A 21,581-nucleotide genomic window follows, 5' to 3' on the forward strand; every position below is an offset into this window, starting at 1 on the left:
AATAATTGTCATTTTAAAATATCCAAATCATATTTTTTTTTTTATATCAACTTTTAATTTTAAAAAACCTCAAAAACATAAGTCAGAACACAGCCTCTCTATTCTGTCATGTGATTTCAGGTCCTCTGACTGGGAAAGTACGTTAAGATTTCTCTCCAGAGTGTATTCTCTTCTTATGTTTGTTCAGGCTCCCCAACTGTGTAAAACTCATTCCACACTGGGAGCAGTGTTGTGGTTTCTCCCCTGTGTGTATCATCTCATGTGATTTCAGGTCCTCTGACTGGGAAAGTACGTTAAGATTTCTCTCCAGAGTGTATTCTCTTCTTATGTTTGTTCAGGCTTCCTAACTGGGTAAAACTCTTTCCACACTGGGAGCAGTGGTAAGGCTTTTCTCTAGAGTGTATTCTCTTCTTATGTTTGTTCAGGCTCCCCAACTGTGTAAAACTCTTTCCACACTGGGAGCAGTGTTGTGGTTTCTCCCCTGTGTGTATCATCTCATGTGATTTCAGGTCCTCTGACTGGGAAAGTACGTTAAGATTTCTCTCCAGAGTGTATTCTCTTCTTATGTTTGTTCAGGCTCCCCAACTGTGTAAAACTCTTTCCACAATGGGAGCAGTGGTGTGGTTTCTCTCCTGTGTGTATCATCTCATGTGATTTTAGGTCCTGTGATCTTGAAAATCTCTTTCCACAGTAGAAACATTGGAAAGGCTTTTCTTCTGTGTGTATTATAATATGGTTGTTCAGGTTCCCTAACTGTATAAAACTCTTTCCACACTGGGAGCAGTGGTAAGGCTTTTCTCCTGTGTGTATTCTCTTATGTTTGTTCAGGGTCCCTAACTGGGTAAAACTCTTTCCACAATGGGAGCAGTGGTGTGGTTTATCCCCTGTGTGTTTCATCTCATGTGATTTTAGTTCCTGTGATCGTGAAAATCTCTTTCCACACTGGGAACATTGGAAATGCTTTTCTCCTGTGTGTATTCCTTTATGCTTTTTCAGGTTCCCTAACAGGGTAAAACTCTTTCCACACTGGGAGCAGTGGTGTGGCTTCTCCCCTGTGTGTGTCCTCTCATGCTGTTTCAGTTTCCATAAAAACTTATAACTCAAATTACACTGGGAGCAGTGGTGTCGTCTCACTGGTTTGGGCGTCTCTGGGTCTGGTTCCCCTGAAGGACTCTTCTTCCGTCTGTCAGAGTGAGAGTCTGGTCTCTCTCCTGCCAAAGACAAGAGTATTTAGTTAAACAGAGAGACCTGAATGAAATCTGCTCTTCCTATGAGGTTTAATCCATTGCCCTGATGTAAAATATAGATGCGCAGGAGGAGATGGCTGCCGTTAAACAGGCTCTTAACCAATTGTGTTATTTGTGTTCTTTCACGTTATTTGTAACATAATGTTGCTGCACACAGCAGTCTACTGCTGCTCTTTAATTTCTAGTTATTTTCATTCATCGATTTGTTACTTAACTCTTATTTTTCTTAAAACTGCATTGTTGGTTAAGGGCTGGTTGTGTTCCTGTTGTATTCGGCAGATGTGACAAATAAAATCTGATTTGATGACTAGATCCCTCATTATTCAACTTTACATTTGGATCCTGGATGCCGATTGGTTAATAGCCATTAGTTATTCACAATACTACCCAGGTAATGGCGGTTACCAGTTCCATTTCGAATCATTCCTACACATCCACTGTCCCACAGCCCAGCCAGGAAATGTATCAACTAATCTCCACTGGAAAAACGCATATTGTATAAATCTATCCTAGCTATGTGTCTCTACAACTTAATCTCCACTGTTCCACAGCCCAGCCAGGCAATTTATAAACTAATCTCCACTGTTCCACAGCCCAGCCAGGCAATTTATAAACTAATCTCCACTGTCCCACAGCCCAGCCAGGCAATTTATAAACTAATCTCCACTGTCCCACAGCCCAGCCAGGCAATTTATAAACTAATCTCCACTGTTCCACAGCCCAGCCAGGCAATTTATAAACTAATCTCCACTGTTCCACAGCCCAGCCAGGCAATTTATAAACTAATCCCCACTGTTCCACAGCCCAGCCAGGCAATTTATAAACTAATCTCCACTGGAAAAAAGCATATTGGCCATTTTTTATGTAAAATAAAATATGTATAGAACTTATTTTGAACATTTATTATTGAATAAAAATGTTTTATGGAATCTCCCTTCAATTACTATATTGACGCCTAGTGGCCAATTAAGTTAAGATGGGGTTAGAATGGTAGATAAGTGGTTAAGATGGGGATAGAATGGTGCATAAGGGGTTAAGATGGGGCTATAATGGTACATACTGGGTTAAGATGGGGTTAGAATGGTAGATAAGGGGTTAAGATGGTACATAAAGGGTTAAGATGGAGCTAGAATGGTACATATGTGGATAAGTTAGAATGGGGCTAGAATGGTACATACAGGGTTAAGATGGGGCTAGAATGGTACATACTGGGTTAAGATGGGGTTAGAATGGTAGATAAGGGGTTAAGATGGGGCTGGAATGGTACATAAGGGGTTAAGATGGGGCTTCAGTTGAACAGTGATTAGAACAGGTGATAGGAGCCTACTGGAAGATTAGAACAGGTGATAGGAGCCTACCGGAAGATTAGAACAGGTGATAGGAGCCTACCGGAAGATTAGAACAGGTGATAGGAGCCTACCGGAAGATTAGAACAGGTGATAGGAGCCTACTGGAAGATTAGAACAGGTGATAGGAGCCTACCGGAAGATTAGAACAGGTGATAGGAGCCTACCGGAAGATTAGAACAGGTGATAGGAGCCTACCGGAAGATTAGAACAGGTGATAGGAGCCTACTGGAAGATTAGAACAGGTGATAGGAGCCACCGGAAGATTAGAACAGGTGATAGGAGCCTACTGGAAGATTAGAACAGGTGATAGGAGCCTACTGGGAAGATTAGAACAGGTGATAGGAGCCTACTGGAAGATTAGAACAGGTGATAGGAGCCTACTGGAAGATTAGAACAGGTGATAGGAGCCTACTGGAAGATTAGAACAGGTGATAGGAGCCTACTGGAAGATTAGAACAGGTGATAGGAGCCTACTGGAAGATTAGAACAGGTGATAGGAGCCTACTGGAAGATTAGAACAGGTGATAGGAGCCTACTGGAAGATTAGAACAGGTGATAGGAGCCTACTGGAACATTAGAACAGGTGATAGGAGCCTACTGGAAGATGGATAAAGACAGTTTTCAACAGTTCTTCAAATATGTATACCTTTTCCCTTCGGGATTTATATATTTGCATTTGTGGATATAAACCTTTAGATTTACAGTTTATTTCACCCTTTTACCCTCATCCTTTATATATCGCTATAATATCCACACCAAACCATAGTCCTATAATATCCTCACCAAACCATAGTCCTATAATATCCACACCAAACCATAGTCCTATAATATCCACACCAAACCATAGTCCTATAATATCCACACATAACCATAACTAAGTCCTATAATATCCTCACCAAACCATAGTCCTATAATATCCACACCAAACCATAGCCCTATAATATCCTCACCAAACCATAGTCCTATAATATCCAAACCAGTCCTATAATATCCTCACCAAACCATAGTCCTTTAATATCCTCACCAAACCATAGCCCTATAATATCCACACCAAACCATAGTCCTATAATATCCACACCAAACCATAGTCCTATAATATCCTCACCAAACCATAGTCCTATAATATCCACACCAAACCATAGTCCTATAATATCCACACCAAACCATAGTCCTATAATATCCACACATAACCATAACTAAGTCCTATAATATCCTCACCAAACCATAGTCCTATAATATCCACACCAAACCATAGCCCTATAATATCCTCACCAAACCATAGTCCTATAATATCCAAACCAGTCCTATAATATCCTCACCAAACCATAGTCCTTTAATATCCTCACCAAACCATAGCCCTATAATATCCACACCAAACCATAGTCCTATAATATCCACACCAAACCATAGTCCTATAATATCCACACCAAACCATAGTCCTATAATATCCACACCAAACCATAGTCCTATAATATTCACACCAAACCATAGTCCTATAATATCCACACCAAACCATAGTCCTATAATATCCACACCAAACCATAGTCCTATAATATCCACACCAAACCATAGTCCTATAATATCCACACCAAACCATAGTCCTATAATATCCACACCAAACCATAGTCCTATAATATCCACACCAAACCATAGTCCTATAATATCCAAACCATAGTCCTATAATATCCTCACCAAACCATAGTCCTATAATATCCACACCAAACCATAGTCCTATAATATCCTCACCAAACCATAGCCCTATAATATCCACACCAAACCATAGTCCTATAATATCCTCACCAAACCATAGCCCTATAATATCCACACCAAACCATAGTCCTATAATATCCACACCAAACCATAGTCCTATAATATCCACACCAAACCATAGTCCTATAATATCCACACCAAACCATAGTCCTATAATATCCTCACCAAACCATAGCCCTATAATATCCACACCAAACCATAGTCCTATAATATCCACACCAAACCATAGTCCTATAATATCCACACCAAACCATAGTCCTATAATATCCAAACCAAACCATAGCCCTATAATATCCTCACCAAACCATAGCCCTATAATATCCACACCAAACCATAGTCCTATAATATCCACACCAAACCATAGTCCTATAATATCCACACCAAACCATAGTCCTATAATATCCACACCAAACCATAGTCCTATAATATCCATTGTCTATAACGGAGTTGAGTTCCAGAGTCCATAGCGTTCCTTATAAGTGGCTATTTTAGGTCGTCAGATTAGCCCAAATACTAATTTCTCAGCCTATCACAGAAACTCACAACTTTGAATGAAAAACATGGAATGGAATGTATCTAAATGACTGTTCAAAACATGAAAAACATATTTGTAAACACAAATTGACCAAAAAAATGTGTACAAATGTTTTAATATCTGTTTATCTTGGGGAATTTAAAACATTAACTTGTGTTACAAAAGGTTAAGAAAAGAAACAGTGTTAGTGTTTGATATAAATGGTCAATTTCCCATAATTTCCAACATGGGGAATGTTGGTGTTTTTACACTGAGCTAACATATGGAATTGTTTTAAGATGGTGATGCCATTGATCATTTAGCAACAACATTTTTTATATTTTTTTATATGTAAGCCAGTTAAGAACTAATTCTTATTTTACAATGACAGCCTACCCCAAGCAGAACCTCCCCTAACCCGGGAGACGCTGGGCCAATTGTGTGCCGCCCTATGGGACACACATTTAACCCCTTATTTCTGTTGGCACAAAACGAACTACATCGGATTTTTCCTTGTCTTGATTCTGTCCTCTTCATTATTGGAAGTCAGACATGAGTTGATTTTTGATTGAATGTGATGTCAAGCAAAGCACTACAGAAAGAGATATTCAGATGTTTACAAATGTTGTGAAAAAATGTAATGGGAAGCATTTGATCCATTAACTTTTTGTTGGTCGCCCGCCACTATTTGTAGCTTTAACGATTCCTACAGTACAGAACTATTAACGTGTAGAACTTCAGTAAATGCCCCTTTAAAACCACACACACGGTTCAACAACTGCAGAGTTTGTACCCCTGTGTTTAAGATATTACTCACTGTTGTTAATCAGATCTCCTTTCTCCTCTTCTTCTTCTTCCAATGTGACAGTAATCTCCCCCACTTCCTTCATTTCAAAAACGTCTTCCTCTTCTTTCACTGTGACAGTCATCTCCTCTTTCTCTTCCTCTTCTTCTTTTACTGTAACATCCTCCTCCTCTTTCACTCTGAACGAGTCCTCATCTTCTGTCAATTTAACTTCTTCCTCTTCTTCTTTCACTGTAACAGCCTCAAACTCAGTTTCTTGTTTTACTGTGACATCCTCCTCTTCCTTCTCCTCTTTCACGACAATGTTCAGCCCCAGAGTTTCTTTCTCCGTCCAGCAGATCACCTCTTTAGGAGGGGAGTCGATTAGTGAGCTCATGGTTGGGATGTTAGCTAGTTAGCATTAGTGACAAGACTAGCACTACTGCTAATTTACCCAGCTAGCTAGCTAACAACAACGTAAATATTAAATTGGGTAACTAGCAAGGAGATAAGACAAGTGTGTTTAAAACACAGTGGCTAATATACAACGAAAGCATTTAATGATCTGCAATTGTATCGTCTATGTTGGCTAGAAAGATACGGAGGTGAATAACTCGCTGTTGTTTGAAGAAGCGTCCCGTCCATTAGATTATACGTCACACCGCCAGCATTGCCCTGAAACAGGCACATCGCCACCTGGTGGGTGGGAGGGTAACAGTCAAGGGAAATGTTTATTTTATTTTGAGACACTTAGATTTTTCATTCATTCATTTATTTATATAATATTATTATATTGAGACGTATAAAGAAAAGCATGTGTCGATTAGTGATTTTTTTTAATGAGTGAGAATTTAAAACAATTTACTCCTGCACATTTAGAAAATCAAACAAACAGATAATACCCCAATAAGGCAGCAGCTAGGTTAGCTAGTAACAGTACTGAGTAGGTCCAAACTGCTCCTCCACGGTGTAACAGTACTGAGTAGGTCCAAACTGCTCCTACACGGTGTAACAGTGCTGAGTAGGTCCAAACTGCTCCTCCACGGTGTAACAGTACTGAGTAGGTCCAAACTGCTCCTCCACGGTGTAACAGTACTGAGTAGGTCCAAACTGCTCCTACACGGTGTAACAGTACTGAGTAGGTCCAAACTGCTCCTACACGGTGTAACAGTACTGAGTAGGTCCAAACTGCTCCTACACGTGTAACAGTACTGAGTAGGTCCAAACTGCTCCTACACGGTGTAACAGTACTGAGTAGGTCCAAACTGCTCCTACACGGTGTAACAGTACTGAGTAGGTCCAAACTGCTCCTACACGGTGTAACAGTACTGAGTAGGTCCAAACTGCTCCTACACGGTGTAACAGTACTGAGTAGGTCCAAACTGCTCCTACACGGTGTAACAGTACTGAGTAGGTCCAAACTGCTCCTACACGGTGTAACAGTACTGAGTAGGTCCAAACTGCTCCTACACGGTGTAACAGTACTGAGTAGGTCCAAACTGCTCCTCCACGGTGTAACAGTACCAACCCAACAGATGTGTCTACTACAAAGAATAGTAACCAATGTGGTGTGTGGAGGCCAACTTATTGTTAACGTGTGTTCTGTTCTAAACTGGGAACAAACTAAAGAAGCAAACTCATTTAAATAAAAGGTCAAAGGCTGTTATCCACCTTCCAGCCATCCATCCTTTCACCCACTCAGAAGAGCTCTCCTGATGTTCTGACTGACACGTTGTGTTGTCCACCTTCCAGCCATCCATCCTTTCACCCACTCAGAAGAGCTCTCCTGATGTACCTTCCAGCCATCCATCCTTTCACCCACTCAGAAGAGCTCTCCTGATGTACCTTCCAGCCATCCATCCTTTCACCCACTCAGAAGAGCTCTCCTGATGTACCTTCCAGCCATCCATCCTTTCACCCACTCAGAAGAGCTCTCCTGATGTACCTTCCAGCCATCCATCCTTTCACCCACTCAGAAGAGCTCATTTCTGTAAGTACATAGATGGACAGTTGAAGTCGGAAGTTAACATACACCTTAGCCAAATTAATTTAAACTCAGTTTCTCACAATTCCTGACACTTAATCCTAGTAAATATTCTTTGTCTTAGGTCAGTTAGGATGACCACTTTATTTTAAGAATGTGAAATGTCAAAATAATAGTAGAGAGAATTATTTATTTAAGATTTTATATTATTCATCACATTCCCAGTGGGTCAGAAGTTTACATGCACTCAATTAGTATTTGGTAGCATTGCCTTTAAATTGTTTAACTTGGGTCAAACGTTTAGGGTAACCTTCCAAAAGCTTCCCACAATAAATGGGGTGCATTTTGGCCCATTCCTCCTGACAGAGCTGGTGTAACTGAGTCAGGTTTATAGGCCTCCTTGCTCGCACACACATTTTCAGTTCTGCCCACAAATGTTCTATAGGATTGAGGTCAAGGCTTTGTGATGGCCACTCCAATACCTTGACTTTGTTGTCCTTAAGCCATTTTGCCACAACTTTGGAAGTATACTTGGGGTCATTGTCCATTTGGAAGACCCATTTGTGACCAAGCTTTAACTTCCTGGCAGATGTTGCTTCAATATATCCACATAATTTTCCATCCTCATCATGTCATCTATGTTGTGAAGTGCACCAGTCCTCCTGCAGCAAAGCACCCCCACAACATGATGCTGCCACCCCCGTGCTTCACGGTTGGGATGGTGTTCTTCGGCTTGCAAGCCTCCCCCTTTTTTCCCCCTCCAAACATAACGATGGTCATTATGGCCAAACAGTTCTATTTTTGTTTCATCAGACCAGAGGACATTTCCCCAAAAAGTACAATCTTTGTCCCCATGTGCAGTTGCAAACCGTAGTCTGGCTCTTTTATGGTGGTTTTGGAGCAGTGGCTTTTTCCTTGCTGAGCGGCCTTTCAGGTTATGTCGCTATAGGACTCGCTTTACTGTGTATATAGATACTTTTGTACCTGTTTCCTACAGCATCTTCACAAGGTCTTTTGCTGTTCTGGGATTGATTTGCACCAAAGTACGTTCATCACTAGGAGACAGAAAGCGTCTCCTTCCTGAGAAGTATGACGGCTGTGTGGTCTCATGGTGTTTATACTTGCGTACTATTGTTTGTACAGATGAACGTGGTACCTTCAGGCGTTTAGAAATTGCCCCCAATGATGAACCAGACTTGTGGAGGTCTACAATGTTTTTCCTGAGGTCTTGGCTGATTTCTTTTGATTTTCCCAATCATGTCAAGCAAAGAGGCACTGAGTTTGAAGGTAAGGCCTTGAAATACATCCACAGGTACACCTCCAATTGACTCAAATTATGTCAATTAGCCTATCAGAAGGTTCTAAAGCAATGACATCATTTTCTGGAATTTTCCAAGCTGTTTAAAGGCACAGTCAACTTAGTGTATGTAAACTTCTGACCCACTGGAATTGTGATACAGTGAATTACAAATGAAATAATCTGTCTGTAACTTGTGTCATGCACAAAGTAGATGTCCTAACCGACTTGCCAAAACTATAGTGTGTTAACAAGACATTGTGGAGTGGTTGAAAAACGAGTTTTAATGACCTCAACTTTAAGTGTCTGTAAACTTCCGACTTCAACTGTATATTTATGTTTATTTATTTCTCCCTCTTGTACTTTAACTATTTGCACAACACAACAACACTGTATATAGACATAATCTGATATTTGTAATGTCTTTATTCTTTTGGAACTTCCGTGATTGTAATATTTACTGTTGACTCTTTATTGTGTTATAGTGAATGTCCACTAGTGGCCAACAGAATTAAAACCTGTTCATTAATACTTTTCATTCAGATAAAAATGTTGCTTTAATCATCAGTGTTTTACAATCAGCACCTGTATTTTCTCTCTAACATGAACACTGTGACTCATCAGAACACTGTGACTCATCAGAACACTGTGACTCATCAGAACACTGTGACTCATCAGAACACTGTGACTCATCAGAACACAGTGACTCATCAGAACACTGTGACTCATCAGACCACAGTGACTCATCAGAACACTGTGACTCATCAGAACACTGTGACTCATCAGAACACTGTGACTCATCAGAACACAGTGACTCATCAGAACACAGTGACTCATCAGAACACTGACTCATCAGAACACTGTGACTCATCAGAACACTGTGACTCATCAGAACACAGTGACTCATCAGAACACTGTGACTCATCAGAACAGTGACTCATCAGAACACAGTGACTCATCAGAACATTGTGACTCATCAGAACACTGTGACTCATCAGAACACAGCCTGGAATAACACTGATGGGAATATTCAAGAGGTCGTGAATGTTCTTCGTGTTCACAACATCATCACATCTTTAGCTTGGAGATTAGAACACAAAATAACTCAATGAAACCAAAACAACTACGTTTCTCAGGGTTTTCAAGGTCAGAATCAAGAAATACACTACAATATTCATCCAATTTACATTTTAAAATATCTAAATCATGTCATTAATAACATCTAAGGGTTCTAACATGTATCCAATCTATCAAAGTGTAGAATCAAAACAAAAAACAAAAACATTTTAAAATTATAATCTGATTTTAGACATAATCATGTATCTAGAGAAAAAAACTCACAGGCCTATTGTTGATTAAGATTACATATAAACAATATGATTTAATGCATAAAACAACAGTCAAACATCAGTCAGAACACTGTGACTCATCAGAACACTGTGACTCATCAGAACACTGTGACTCATCAAAACACAGTGACTCATCAGAACACAGTGACTCATCAGAACACTGTGACTCATCAGAACACTGTGACTCATCAGAACAGTGACTCATCAGAACACTGTGACTCATCAGAACACTGTGACTCATCAGAACACTGTGACTCATCAGAACACAGTGACTCATCAGAACACAGCCTGGGAATGGGAACATGGGTAAGGCTTCACTCAAGAGTGCATTGTCTTCTTATGTTTGTTCAGGCTCCCTAAATGGGAAAAATCCTTTCCACACAGGGAGCAATGATAAGGTTTCTCCCCGGTGTGTGTCCTCTCATGTGATTTTAGTTCCTGTGATCGTGAAAATCTCTTTCCACAATGGGGACATGGGTAAGGCTTTTCTCCTGTGTGTGTCCTCTCATGTGATTTTAGGTCCTGTGATCGTGAAAATGTCTTTCCGCAATGGGCACAGTGGTAAGGCTTTTCTCCGGTGTGTATTCTATTATGTTTGTTCAGGCTCCCTAACAGTGAAAAACTCTTTTTACACTGGGAGCAGTGGTATGGTTTCTCCCCTGTGTGTGTTCTCTCGTGTGATTTTAGTTCCTGTGGTCGTGAAAATCTCTTTTCACATAGGGCACAGGGGTAAGGCGTTTCTCCTGTGTGTATCCTCTTATGAGTGTTCAGGCTCGCTAACTGCGTAAAACTTTTTTCACACTGGGAGCAGTGGTATGGTTTCTCCCCTGTGTGTGTCCTTTCGTGTGATTTTAGTTGCTGTGCTCGTGTAAATCTCTTTCCACAATGGGAACATTGGAAAGGCTTTTCTCCTGTGTGTTTCCTTTCATGCTCTTTTAGGTTACCTAACAACCTAAAACTCTGTCCACAATGGGAACAGTGGTAAGGTTTTTCTCCTGTGTGCGTTCTATTATGTTTGTTCAGGCTCCATAAATGAGTAAAACACTTTCCACACTGGGAACAGAGATACGTTTTCTCCCTTGTGTGTGTCCTTTGATGCATTTTTAGGTTCTGTGATCGGGAAAATCTCTTTCCACACTGGGAACATTGGAAAGGCTTTTCTTCGGTGTGTTTCCTTTCATGCTCTTTTTGGTAAGCTAACTGGGCAAAACTTTTTCCACACACGGAGCAAGGGTAAGGTTTCTCCCCTGTGTGCGTCCTCTCATGCTCCTTCAGCTTATCCAACAACCTAAAATTCTTTCCACAATGGGAACAGTGGTAAGGCTTTTCTCCTGTGTGTATTCTACTATGTTTTTTTAGGTTCTGTGATCGTGAAAATCTCTTTCCACACTGGGAGCAGTGGAAAGGTTTTCCTCCTGTGTGTTTTCTCTCATGCTTTTTTAGGTTCAATGACAACTTGAAACTCTTATTACACTTGGAGCAGTCGTGTCGTCTCACTGGTTTGGGAGTCTCTGGGTCTGGTTCCTGTGAAGGACTCTTACTGCTGTCAGAGTGACAGTCTGGTCTCTCTCCTGCCAAAGACAGAGTATTTGGTTAAACAGAGAGACCTGGATGAAACCTCCACATGATAAAACTGTCTGCCTATGAGGTTTAATCTCGACTAGATCCTTCATTATAAAACAGTACACTTGGAACATGAATGCCGATTGGTTAATAGCCATTAGTTATTCACAATACTACCCGGGTAATACTACCCATTATTTACCATTCTAGTAACAACCCAACAATTAACCACTAGCTGTCACTATAGCAAGTAAATGTTGTAAACAAACATTCTAGCCCCATCCTAACCCGTTATGTACCAGTCTAGCCCATCTTAACCCCTTATGTACCATTCTAGCCACATCTTAACCCCGTATGTACCATTCTAGCCCCACATTAACCCCTTATGTACCATTCTAGCCCCATCTTAACCCCCTATGTACCATTCTAGCCCCATATTAACCCATTATGTACCATTTTAGCCCCATCTTAACCCCTTATGTACCATTCTAGCCCCATCTTAACCCGTTATTATGTACCATTATAGCCCCACCTTAACCCGCTATGTACCATTCTAGCCCCATCTTAACCCATTATGTACAATTCTAGCCCCATCTTAACCCCTTATGCACCATTCTAACCCCATCTTACCCTGTTATGTACCATTCCAGCCCCATCTTAGCCCATTATGTACCATTCTAACCCCATCTTACCCCGTTATGTACCATTCTAGCCTCATCTTAACCCCTTATGTACCATTCTAACCCCATCTTAACCCCTTATGTACCATTCTAGTAACAAACCAACAATTAGCCACTATCTTTTCTTTATAGCAGGTAAAGGGAGATTACATATGAATAAATACATATTTTCATACATTTCTATTGAATGATAAATCCCCAGAATACATTCTATACATATTTTCCATACATTTCTATTGAATGATAAATCCCCAGAATACGTTCTATACATATTTTCCATACATTTCTATTGAATGATAAATCCCCAGAATACGTTCTATACATATTTTCCATACATTTCTATTGAATAATAAATCACCAGAATACGTTCTATACATATTTTCCATACATTTCTATTGAATAATAAATCACCAGAATACATTCTATACATTTTGTCTGTACATACAAAATGCAGAGGTCAGAGGTCAGATAGCAAGGTTTAGAACAAGTCCCTTCTGTTACAAACCAAACGCTGGACTAGAAACACGGGGTAATAATGTTGAGTTTCTTTTTTACAGTGGAGATTAGTTTATACATTGCCTGGCTGGGCTGTGGGTCAGTGGAGATTAGTTTATAAATGGCCTGGCTGGGCTGTGGAACAGTGGAGATTAGTTTATACATTGCCTGGCTGGGCTGTGGGACAGTGGAGATTAGTTTATGAATTTCCTGGGAGAGCTGTGGGACAGTGGAGATTAGTTTATGAATTGCCTGGCTGGGCTGTGGGACAGTGGAGATACAGTTTATAAATTACCTGGCTGGGCTGTGGGACAGTGGAGATTAGTTGATGAGCATAGCTCAGCACAGTAGAGGAGAGTATAGTTCAGCACAGTAGAGGAGAGTATAGCTCAGTACAGTAAAGTAGAGTATAGCTCAGTACAGTAGAGTATAGCTCAGTACAGTAGAGTATAGCTCCGTACAGTACAGTAGAGTATAGCCCAGCACAGTACATTATAGCTCAGTACAGTGGAGTATAGCTCATTACAGTAGAGTATAGCTCAGTAGAGTAGAGTATAGCTCAGTAGAGTAGAGTATAGCTCGGTACAGTAGAGTATAGCTCAGTACAGTAGAGTATAACTCAGCTCAGTAGAGTATAGCTCAGTAGAGTAGAGTATAGCTCGGTCCAGTAGAGTATAGCTCAGTAGAGTATAGCTCAGGATAGTATAGCTCAGTACAGTAGAGTATAGCTCAGTAGAGTAGATTATAGCTCAGTACAGTATAGCTCGGTACAGTAGAGTATAGCTCAGTAGAGTATACCAGTGAGCTGCCAGTCACTATGGACTGCCAGTCACTATGGACAGACCAGTGAGCTGATAGACACTATGGACAGACCAGTGAGCTGCCAGTCACTATGGACAGACCAGTGAGCTGCCAGTCACTATGGACAGACCAGTCACTATGGACAGACCAGTGAGCTGCCAGTCACTATGGACAGACCAGCCACTATGGACAGACCAGTGAGCTGCCAGGAACTATGGACAGACCAGTGAGCTGCCAACCACCATGGACAGACCAGTCACTATGGACAGACCAGTGAGCTGCCAGTCACTATGGACAGACCAGTGAGCTGCCAGTCACTATGGACAGACCAGTGAGCTCCCAGTCACTACGGACAGACCAGTGAGCTGCCAGTCACTATGGACAGACCAGTGAGCTGCCAGTCACTATGGACAGACCAGTCACTATGGACAGACCAGTGAGCTGCCAGTCACTATGGACAGACCAGTCACTATGGACAGACCAGTCACTATGGACAGACCAGTGAGCTGCCAGTCACTATGGACAGACCAGTCACTATGGACAGACCAGTGAGCTGCCAGTCACTATGGACAGACCAGTCACTATGGACAGACCAGTGAGCTGCCAGTCACTATGGACAGACCAGTCACTATGGACAGACCAGTCACTATGGACAGACTAGTGAGCTGCCAGTCACTATGGACAGACCAGTGAGCTCCCAGTCACTATGGACAGACCAGTGAGCTCCCAGTCACTACGGACAGACCAGTGAGCTGCCAGTCACTATGGACAGACCAGTGATCTGCAAGTCACTATGGACAGACCAGTGATCTGCAAGTCACTATGGACAGACCAGTGAGCTGCCAGTCACTATGGACAGACCAGTCACTATGGACAGACCAGTGAGCTGCCAGTCACTATGGACAGACCAGTGAGCTGCCAGTCACTATGGACAGACCAGTGAGCTGCCAGTCACTACGGACAGACAAGTCACTATGGACAGACCAGTGAGCTGCCAGTCACTATGGACAGACCAGTCACTATGGACAGACCAGTGAGCTGCCAGTCACTATGGACAGACCAGTCACTATGGACAGACCAGTGAGCTGCCAGTCACTATGGACAGACCAGTCACTATGGACAGACCAGTCACTATGGACAGACCAGTCACTATGGACAGACCAGTCACTATGGACAGATCAGTCACTATGGACAGACCAGTCACTATGGACAGATCAGTCACTATGGACAGACCAGTCACTATGGACAGATCAGTCACTATGGACAGATCAGTCACTATGGACAGATCAGTCACTATGGACAGACCAGTGAGCTGCCAGTCACTATGGACAGACCAGTCACTATGGACAGACCAGTGAGCTGCCAGTCACTATGGACAGATCAGTCACTATGGACAGACCAGTGAGCTGCCAGTCACCATCTGAATTAGGCCCACAGAACTAAACCTAGGAGGAGCAGCTTTGAATGTCTGGTGGCTTAACGTTGGGCCCAAGCTAGCTAGCTAACCAGCTTGTTTGTGCAGAGCAGCAACATAATTCAAAAATGCATCCCACCTTTTAGTAGTTAATGAATGAATCCAATGTGAAACGTTAAACTGTAGTGTCCTTATCGATCATTGAAAAAGTGGATCCATTCTTGTCTAATTAAACATCTCTCTGATTTATGAATCAGGCTTGTCAGTAGGCTACAGGGTGGTTCCCAAACTGTGGGGCACGACCCCCCCCCCAGGTGCACGAACGACCCCCCGAGGGGCACGAGGGGTCGGTTGGGGACTAAAAGTGGTCCTTGTCAATAGAGCTGTATGGTTTGTTAAACTTTGAATTTTTTAAAATGTTTATTTTACCTTTATTTAACTAGGCAAGTCAGTTAAGAACAAATTCTTATTTTCAATGACGGCCTAGGAACAGCGGGTTAACTGCCTGTTCAGGGGCAGAACGACAGATTTGTACCTTGTCAGCTCGGGGGTTTGAACTTGCAACCTTCTGGTTACTAGTCCAACGCTCTAACCACTAGGCTACCCTGCCGCCCCAGTCAATAGTTTCTGTCAGGCAAACATTTTAAGTGAGTCTCAGCACAATTAAATCTAATAATACATATTTATCTTCCAGTGATGATAGTCTATAGCGTTCCATAGCGTTCTATGATAGTACAAAGCACTAAATGAACCTCAGTTAGTGCTAAACACGGCTGCTAGAATCTGGACTAGCACTAGAACATTTGATCATATTACTCCAGTGCTAGCCTCCCTACACTGGCTTCCTGTTAAGGCAAGGGCTGATTTCAAGGTTTTACTGCTAACCTACAAAGCATTACATGGGCTTGCTCCTACCTATCTTTCCAATTTGGTCTAGCCGTACATACCTACACGTACGCTACGGTCACAAGACGCACGCCTCCTTACTGTCCCTAGAATGTCCACGCAAACAGCTGGAGGCAGAGCTTTCTCCTATAGAGCTCCATTTTTATGGAATGGTCTGCCAATCAATGTGAGAGACGCAGACTCGGTCTCAACCTTTAAGTCTTTACTGAAGACTCATCTCTTCAGTGGGTCATATGATTGAGTGTAGTCTGGCCCAGGAGTGTGAAGGTAAACGGAAAGGCTCTGGAGCAACGAACCGCCCTTGCTGTCTCTGCCTGGCCGGTTCCCCTCTCTCCACTGGGATTCTCTGCCTCTAACTCTATTACAGGGGCTGAGTCACTGGCTTACTGGTGCTCTTCCATGCCATTCCTAGGAGGGGTGCGTCACTTGAGTGGGTTGAGTCACTGACGTGATCTTCCTGTCCGGGTTGGTGCCCCCCCTTGGGTTGTGCCGTGGCGGAGATCTTTTTGGGCTATACTTGGCCTGGTCTCAGGATGGTAAGTTGGTGGTTGAAGATATCCCTCTAGTGGTGTGGGGGCTGTGCTTTGGCAAAGTGGGTGGGGTTATATCCTGCCTGTATGGCCCTGTCCGGGGGTATCGTCAGACGGGCCAGTGTCTCCCGACCCCTCCTGTCTCAGCCTCCAATATTTATGCTGCTGTAGTTTGTGTTGGGGGGCTAGGGTCAGTCTGATACATCTGGAGTATTTCTCCTGTCTTATCCGGTGTCCTGTGTGAATTTAAGTATGCACTCTAATTCTCTTTCTCTTTCCCTCTTTCCTTCATTCAGAGGACCTGAGCCCTAGGAACAGGCCTCAGGACGACATGGCCTGATGACTCCTTGCTGTCCCCAGTCCACCTGGCAGTGCTGCTGCTCCAGATTCAACTGTTCTGCCTGCGGCTATGGAACCCTGACCTGTTCACCGGACGTGCTACAGGTCCCAGAACTGCTGTTTTCAACTCTCTAGAGACAGCAGTAGCGGTAGAGATACTCTGAATGATCGGCTATGAAAAGCAAACAGACATTTACTCCTGAGGTGCTGACCTGTTGCACCCTCGACAACTACTGTGATTATTATTATTTGACCCTGCTGGTCATCTTGGAACATTTGAACATCTAGGCCATGTTCTGTTATAATCTCCACCCGGCACAGCCAGAAGAGGACTGGCCACCCCTCATAGCCTGGTACCTCTCTACCCAGTACAGCCAGAAGAGGACTGGCCACCCCTCATAGCCTAGTTCCTCTCTAGGTTTCTTCCTAGGTTCTGGCCTTTCTAGGGAGTTTTTCCTAGCCACCGTGCTTCTACAGCTGCATTGCTTGCTATTTGGGGTTTTAGGCTGGGTTTCTGTACAGCACTTTGTGACATCAGCTGATGTAAGAAGGGCTTTATAAATAAATTTGATTTGATTGATTAACGTTTTATTGGCCGCTCCGTCTATTTGTAGTTTTCACAAAGATATTACTTACTGTTGTTTATCAGATCTCCTGTCTCCTCTTCTTCTTCTTCCAATGTGACAGTAATCTCCCCCAATTCCTTCATTCCAAAAACGTCTTCCTCTTCTTTCACTGTGGCAGTCATCTCCCCCTCTTTCTCTTCCTCTTCTTTTACTGTAACATCCTCCTCCTCTTTCACTCTGAACGCGTCTTCATCTTCTGTCAATTTAACGTCGTTCTCTTCTTCCTTCACTGTAACAGCCTCAACCTCTGTTTCTTGTTTTACTGTGACATCCTCCTCTTCCTTCTCCTCTTTCACGACAATGTTCAGCCCCAGAGTTTCTTTCTCCGTCCAGCAGACCTCCTCTTCAGAAGGTGAGGAGTCGTTTACTGAGCTCATGGTTGGGATGTTAGCTAGATAGCTAGTTAGCATTAGTGACAAGACTCGCACTGCTAGATTTACCCAGCTAGCTAGCTGACTAAAAACAACGTAGGTATTTAATGAAATGGTGTAACTAGCTAGTAGATACGACAAGTGTGTTTAAAACACAGTCGCTAATATACAACGAAAGCATTTAAAGATCTGCCATGTTGGCTAGTAAGATACCGAGGTGCTCGAAAGCTACGGAGGTGAATAACTCGCTTTTGTTGTTTGAAGAAGCGTCCCGTCCATTAGATTATACGTCACACCGGCAGCATTGCCCTGAAACAGGCACGTCGCCACCTGGTGGGAGGGAGGGTAACACAGTCAAGGGAAATGTTTATTTTATTTTGAGACACTTAATTAGATTTGGATACAAAGGTTTGGATAGACCGACTCATTCCAGGGTTTTTATTTATTTATTTAATAGTGAAGACATCACAATTATGAAATAACACATATGGGATCATGTAGTTAACCAAAACAAGTGTTAAACCAAGTGTTAAATCAAAATATATTTTATATTTGAGATTCTTCAAAGTAGCCACCCTTTGCCACTTTCCCCAGTAGCTTGTGGAAGATTACCCAGTAGCTTGTGGATAATTCCCCAGTAGCTTGTGGATAATTCCCCAGTAGCTTGTGGAGGATTCCCCAGTAGCTTGTGGAGGATTCCCCAGTAGCTTGTGGATGATTCCCCAGTAGCTTGTGGATGATTCCCCAGTAGCTTGTGGAGGATTCCCCAGTAGCTTGTGGAGGATTCCCCAGTAGCTTGTGGATAATTCCCCAGTAGCTTGTGGATAATTCCCCAGTAGCTTGTGGATAATTCCCCAGTAGCTTGTGGATGATTCCCCAGTAGCTTGTGGAGGATTCCCCAGTAGCTTGTGGAGGATTCCCCAGTAGCTTGTGGAGGATTCCCAGTAGCTTGTGGAGGATTCCCCAGTAGCTTGTGGATAATTCCCCAGTAGCTTGTGGAGGATTCCCCAGTAGCTTGTGGGTAGCTTGTGGAGGATTCCCAGTAGCTTGTGGAGGATTCCCCAGTAGCTTGTGGAGGATTCCCCAGTAGCTTGTGGAGGATTCCCCAGTAGCTTGTGGATAATTCCCCAGTAGCTTGTGGATGATTCCCCAGTAGCTTGTGGAGGATTCCCCAGTAGCTTGTGGATAATTCCCCAGTAGCTTGTGGATAATTCCCCAGTAGCTTGTGGATAATTCCCCAGTAGCTTGTGGATGATTCCCCAGTAGCTTGTGGAGGATTCCCCAGTAGCTTGTGGAGGATTCCCCAGTAGCTTGTGGAGGATTCCCCAGTAGCTTGTGGATGATTCCCCAGTAGCTTGTGGATAATTCCCCAGTAGCTTGTGGTGGACTCCCCAGTAGCTTGTGGAGGATTCCCAAGTAGCTTGTGGATGATTCCCCAGTAGCATCCTGAATATTAAGGCTATACTCCATGTTATACACACACACAGACACTCAACCATGCAAACTGGCTGGGTTATTCTTTATTTCAGACATCACACATTATAGTCTTACTCTAATCCAGACATCGTACACACACTCACTAAATCACATCCAGTATCATACACATCAACCTACACAGATCTACTACACACGTAATATCTTGACTAAATGTTCTAACATCTGTGGCACTGGCTCACAGGCAAACAAAACCAAACAAATGGTTGCTTGAACCTGTTTCTTGAATTCTAAACATCAGACATTTGAAATCTCTATTTTTGACCGTCATAATACCTCTGATGGCAGTAACTTTACAAGCACTAATTATGGTCCATTTAGACTGAGAATAGTGTCTAGTTACAGTAAGGGCTACAATAAGTATAGCCGGTTAGAATTGTAACGGCTTAAGACATTATAGGAAAAGATCAGTCTTTATGCGGCTGAAAGAAAAGGACTATATCATATACTATTTACAGGAAACTCGATCTACATCCTGAGATGATGTTGCGTGGAAAAAGGAAATGGGGTTGGTGGTTTTGAATATAAAAGTGGATGGAAAAACAGATCATCGATATGGTATTACTCTATATGGTATTAATCTATATGGTATTGCTCTATATGGTATTACTCTATATGGTATTAATCTATATGGTATTGCTCTATATGGTATTACTCTATATGGTATTACTCTATATGGTATTAATCTATATGGTATTACTCTATATGGTATTAATCTATATGGTATTAATCTATATGGTATTACTCTATATGGTATTACTCTATATGGTATTAATCTATATGGTATTACTCTATATGGTATTAATCTATATGTTATTACTCTATATGGCATTACTCTATATATTATTAATCTATATGGTATTACTCTATATGGTATTACTCTATATGGTATTAATCTATATGGTATTACTCTATATGGTATTAATCTATATGGTATTAATCTATATGGTATTACTCTATATGGTATTACTCTATATGGTATTAATCTATATGGTATTACTCTATATGGTATTAATCTATATGTTATTACTCTATATGGCATTACTCTATATATTATTAATCTATATGGTATTACTCTATATGGTATTACTCTATATGTTATTAATCTATATGGTATTAATCTATATAAATCTATAAATCAGGATGATCCATACTTATTAGAAAACATTTATACCAATTTATTGAATTTACAGGCAACAAATGATCATACTATTATGCTAGTAGACTATAACGCAGTGTTAAGTACCTCAATGGACCGTAAAGCTAATCCCTCATCACCTTACGGAGAGCCCATCCAGTCTCAGCCCATCTAGTGTCAGCACATCTAGTGTCAGCCCATCTAGTGTCAGCCCATCCAGTCTCAGCCCATCTAGTGTCAGCACATCTAGTGTCAGCCCATCTAGTGTCAGCCCATCTAGTGTCAGCCCATCTAGTGTCAGCCCATCTAGTGTCAGCCCATCTAGTGTCAGCCCATCTAGTGTCAGCCAATCTAGTGTCAGCCAATCTAGTGTCAGCCCATCTAGTGTCAGCCCATCTAGTGTCAGCCAATCTAGTGTCAGCCCATCTAGTGTCAGCCCATCTAGTGTCAGCACATCTAGTCTCAGCCCATCTAGTGTCAGCCCATCTAGTGTCAGCCCATCTAGTGTCAGCCCATCTAGTGTCAGCCCATCTAGTGTCAGCCCATCCAGTCTCAGCCCATCTAGTGTCAGCCCATCTAGTGTCAGCCCATCTAGTGTCAGCCCATCTAGCTAATCACTCATCGGAGATCACAAATATTATGGACTAACAACCCCAGACCTATTACGATATACATGGAGGAGACATAATCACGCTAGTCGTCTTGACTACTTTCTTGTCTCTTTCTCTCTCTCGCATCAAAGGTTAAACAAGTATTGATAGGAGACAGAATGTGATCAGACCATCATCTGATTGGCCTTCACCTAACTCTTACAGAATTTTCATGTGGATGGGGATATTGAAATTGTATCAAAGTCTACTGCATGACAATTTATTCTTAAATAAGACTAAATCATTTATAACTGAACTTTTTCCAGTACAACAATATAGG

The 21,581-nt window shown here is 42.1% G+C and overlaps 2 protein-coding genes across 2 annotated transcripts; both read right to left on the reverse strand.

Moving 5' to 3' along the window:
- Positions 1 to 42: 42 nt before the first annotated feature.
- On the reverse strand, positions 43 to 6,293 carry LOC135559970 (zinc finger protein 135-like). Its single transcript, XM_065000881.1, has 2 exons — positions 5,698 to 6,293; positions 43 to 1,211 (listed from the first exon to the last, which is right to left on the reverse strand). The coding sequence occupies exons 1-2, from the start codon at positions 6,059 to 6,061 to the stop codon at positions 532 to 534; spliced, it is 1,044 nt and encodes a 347-aa protein (XP_064856953.1). The 5' UTR covers positions 6,062 to 6,293; the 3' UTR covers positions 43 to 531.
- A 4,201-nt stretch (positions 6,294 to 10,494) lies between these two features.
- LOC135559965 (zinc finger protein OZF-like) lies at positions 10,495 to 18,037 on the reverse strand. The gene is made up of 2 exons (XM_065000869.1): positions 17,659 to 18,037; positions 10,495 to 11,865 (listed from the first exon to the last, which is right to left on the reverse strand). The coding sequence occupies exons 1-2, from the start codon at positions 18,023 to 18,025 to the stop codon at positions 10,613 to 10,615; spliced, it is 1,620 nt and encodes a 539-aa protein (XP_064856941.1). The 5' UTR covers positions 18,026 to 18,037; the 3' UTR covers positions 10,495 to 10,612.
- Positions 18,038 to 21,581: the final 3,544 nt, after the last annotated feature.

This window comes from Oncorhynchus nerka, linkage group LG15, assembly GCF_034236695.1.
Source record: "Oncorhynchus nerka isolate Pitt River linkage group LG15, Oner_Uvic_2.0, whole genome shotgun sequence".
NCBI lineage: Eukaryota > Metazoa > Chordata > Actinopteri > Salmoniformes > Salmonidae > Oncorhynchus > Oncorhynchus nerka.

Coding starts and splice junctions, on each gene's coding strand:
- LOC135559970 (XM_065000881.1), bottom strand. CDS start 6,061: ATGAGCTCACTAATCGACTCCCCTCCTAAAGAGGTGATCTGCTGGACG. Junction 1,212..5,697: donor AGGAGATCTGATTAACAACA/GTGAGTAATATC, acceptor TGTCTTTGGCAG/GAGAGAGACCAGACTCTCAC.
- LOC135559965 (XM_065000869.1), bottom strand. CDS start 18,025: ATGAGCTCAGTAAACGACTCCTCACCTTCTGAAGAGGAGGTCTGCTGG. Junction 11,866..17,658: donor AGGAGATCTGATAAACAACA/GTAAGTAATATC, acceptor TGTCTTTGGCAG/GAGAGAGACCAGACTGTCAC.